The 2,350-nt window shown below is 49.1% G+C and overlaps 1 protein-coding gene across 1 annotated transcript in view; it reads left to right on the forward strand.

Annotated features, from left to right (window-relative positions):
- The window catches only part of Tmem270 (transmembrane protein 270), a 5,177-nt gene that overhangs the window by 1,904 nt on the left and 923 nt on the right, over positions 1 to 2,350 (forward strand). Inside the window, exon 2 of the mRNA XM_021187182.1 lies at positions 1,519 to 1,956. Coding sequence (XP_021042841.1) covers positions 1,519 to 1,956 — 438 coding nt within the window. The remainder of the gene's footprint in view (positions 1 to 1,518; positions 1,957 to 2,350) is intronic.

A 2,350-nucleotide genomic window follows, 5' to 3' on the forward strand; every position in this document is an offset into this window, starting at 1 on the left:
CATGTGGTCCAGGCTGGCCTCAAACTCACCACCTAGCCCAGGCTAGTTCTAAAACTCACTGTATAGCCCAGGCTAGCCTTAAACTCTTGACCTCTGTTCATGTGCACCAGGCCTGGCTTCCTATTGTAGTCCTTCAGAACCCACAGTTCTTAGTCCCAGATGTTCCCATGGATATAGGGTACTAGGGGGTCGGTCTAGGTTGATCATCTCTGTCACCGATGGGCTGGAGGCTTTATGCTCTACCAGAGAGGCACGCTCTTCGTTGAGGAATTCTCAATTACAACCTCATACCCCTCCCCAATTCATCCCACTTCTTGGTGAATAAAAGACACCCTTGAACAACGTGCCACTCAGATGAAAGACCTGGAAATCTTCTGTCTCTCCTCCTCTCTGTCACAGTAGGTCTCCCATTAAATCTGCCACCCCTTTCCCATGATACCCAGATTCCCTCATACCAAGGGCAAGCAGGACTCTAGACAGCCCAGGTATTTGGGAGAAGTCAGCCAGGCCCGTGTCTGAATTTCACAGAGTTAATTAGAGGGAGGTCATTTCAACTTATTAGTTTTTAATTTTTATTAATCATGATTATTGTGTGTGATGTGTTTGGTAGGTGCTTGCTTGTCATAGCACTTATGTGGGAGTCAGAGGGTGGTCGGGGCGGTTGGTTCTCTCCTCTCCCCTTTCCATGGGTTCTGGGATCAGACTGACGTCACCAGGCTTGTGGGNTGGGAACTTGAACCACTGTGCACTCTATGCTTGTTCATTTGTTTGGTTTCATGTAGGTGAGGTNAGTTTTGAACTTCCTATCTAGCCAGAGGACCTTGAACCCCAGATTCCTCTGCTCCTACCTGCAAACTGCTGAGGCTACAGGCATGCACCTCTCTTGGTATTTTTTTTCCTTATTTTTTCCAAGAGCTGGAGCTTGAACCCAGGGCATCATGCATGTTGGATAAGCATGCCACAACCAAGCTCCATTCCCATGCTTAAAGGTCACTCTTTGGGGTCGGGAGAGATGGCTCAGCAGTGAGTTCAAATTCCCAACAACCACATGGTGGCTCACAACCATCTGTAATGGGTTCTGATCTGTGACAGCATGCTTAATACATTAAAAAAAAAAGTCACTCTTAAAAAAAAAATCTTTGAGTTCAAGGCCAGCCTGGTCTTGTTCCAAGATAGCCAGGGCTGCAAAGTGGGGGAAAAAATATTATAGGCAGGGCATGGTGGCACATACCTTTAATCTTAGCACTCGAGATAAAGGCAGAAGGATCTCTGTGAGTTCAAGGCCAGTCTTATTTACACAGCAATCTCTAGGACAGTAAGGATCACCTTTCGAGAGCATGTCTCAAAAGAAACCAAAATCAAATGAATGAATGAATGAATGAATGAATGAATGAGAGACTATTCCTGTGTATCACAAGTGAATTGAGACAGCTCACAAAGACTGCGCAACCCCTACCTCTAAAGCAGTGATTGGGTTTCACCCAGGTTGGTGACACTGGTGTCCCCATCTTCCTACAGCTGATCCAGAACCGGACTCACTTGTACCACTTTCTGCTCCTGAAGATGGCCATCTTTCAGCACTGGGTGTTGGGGCTGGCCCAGGAAGCCCGGGGTTCAGGCAGCGACCAGGCCTGCTTGCTTCCGGAAGTCATCGTCACCTATGCTCTGAGCTTGGCCGTTCGAGGTGGACTGACATTGGTGTGGGTCCCCATGTGGCTGCTGCTCTGGGGACCCAGGCTGGCNTNCAGAGTTGGGATGTGCTGCACCCGCACTGTGAGGCTGGCCCTGGGGCACCTCTGTGCCTGTGTATCTCTGGGTCTGTCTCCAGCTACCTTCAGGGACCTGTTTCTGTCCTGCCTGCACAGCCTGATGCTGGTGGCTTTGCTGCCACTGCTGCTAAGCTGGAAACTGATGAAGAAAACCTATCACTTTAGTCTGGGCTGGCTCCCCATCCAGGTGGGTTAACAGGGATATGAGCTGGGGACGGACTCTGATGAGCCTGGATACTCTGGGTGTGGCCACAGTTGGTCAGTACTTGCCATGGGGAGGTCTTGGGGGCCACTTAACATGATGTCTGTCTGTGTCTCTCTGTTTCTGTCTCTCTCTTTTAAATTATTCTTATTTTTTAATGTGTGTGTGTGTGTGTGTGTGTGTGTGTGTGTGTGTGTGTGTGTGTAGGTATCCCCAGAAGCCAGAAGAGGGCATCAGATCCTCTGTAGCTGTAGTGACAGGCAGTTATGAGCCTGTACCTACATTACCTAATGTGGTTAAGAGAGTCCAAACTGGAGTCCTCTGCGAGAGCAGTACTTGCTCTTAGCCGCAAACCCATCTCTACAGCCCCATACGACAT

This window comes from Mus pahari, chromosome 23 (genome assembly GCF_900095145.1).
Source record: "Mus pahari chromosome 23, PAHARI_EIJ_v1.1, whole genome shotgun sequence".
Lineage (NCBI taxonomy): Eukaryota > Metazoa > Chordata > Mammalia > Rodentia > Muridae > Mus > Mus pahari.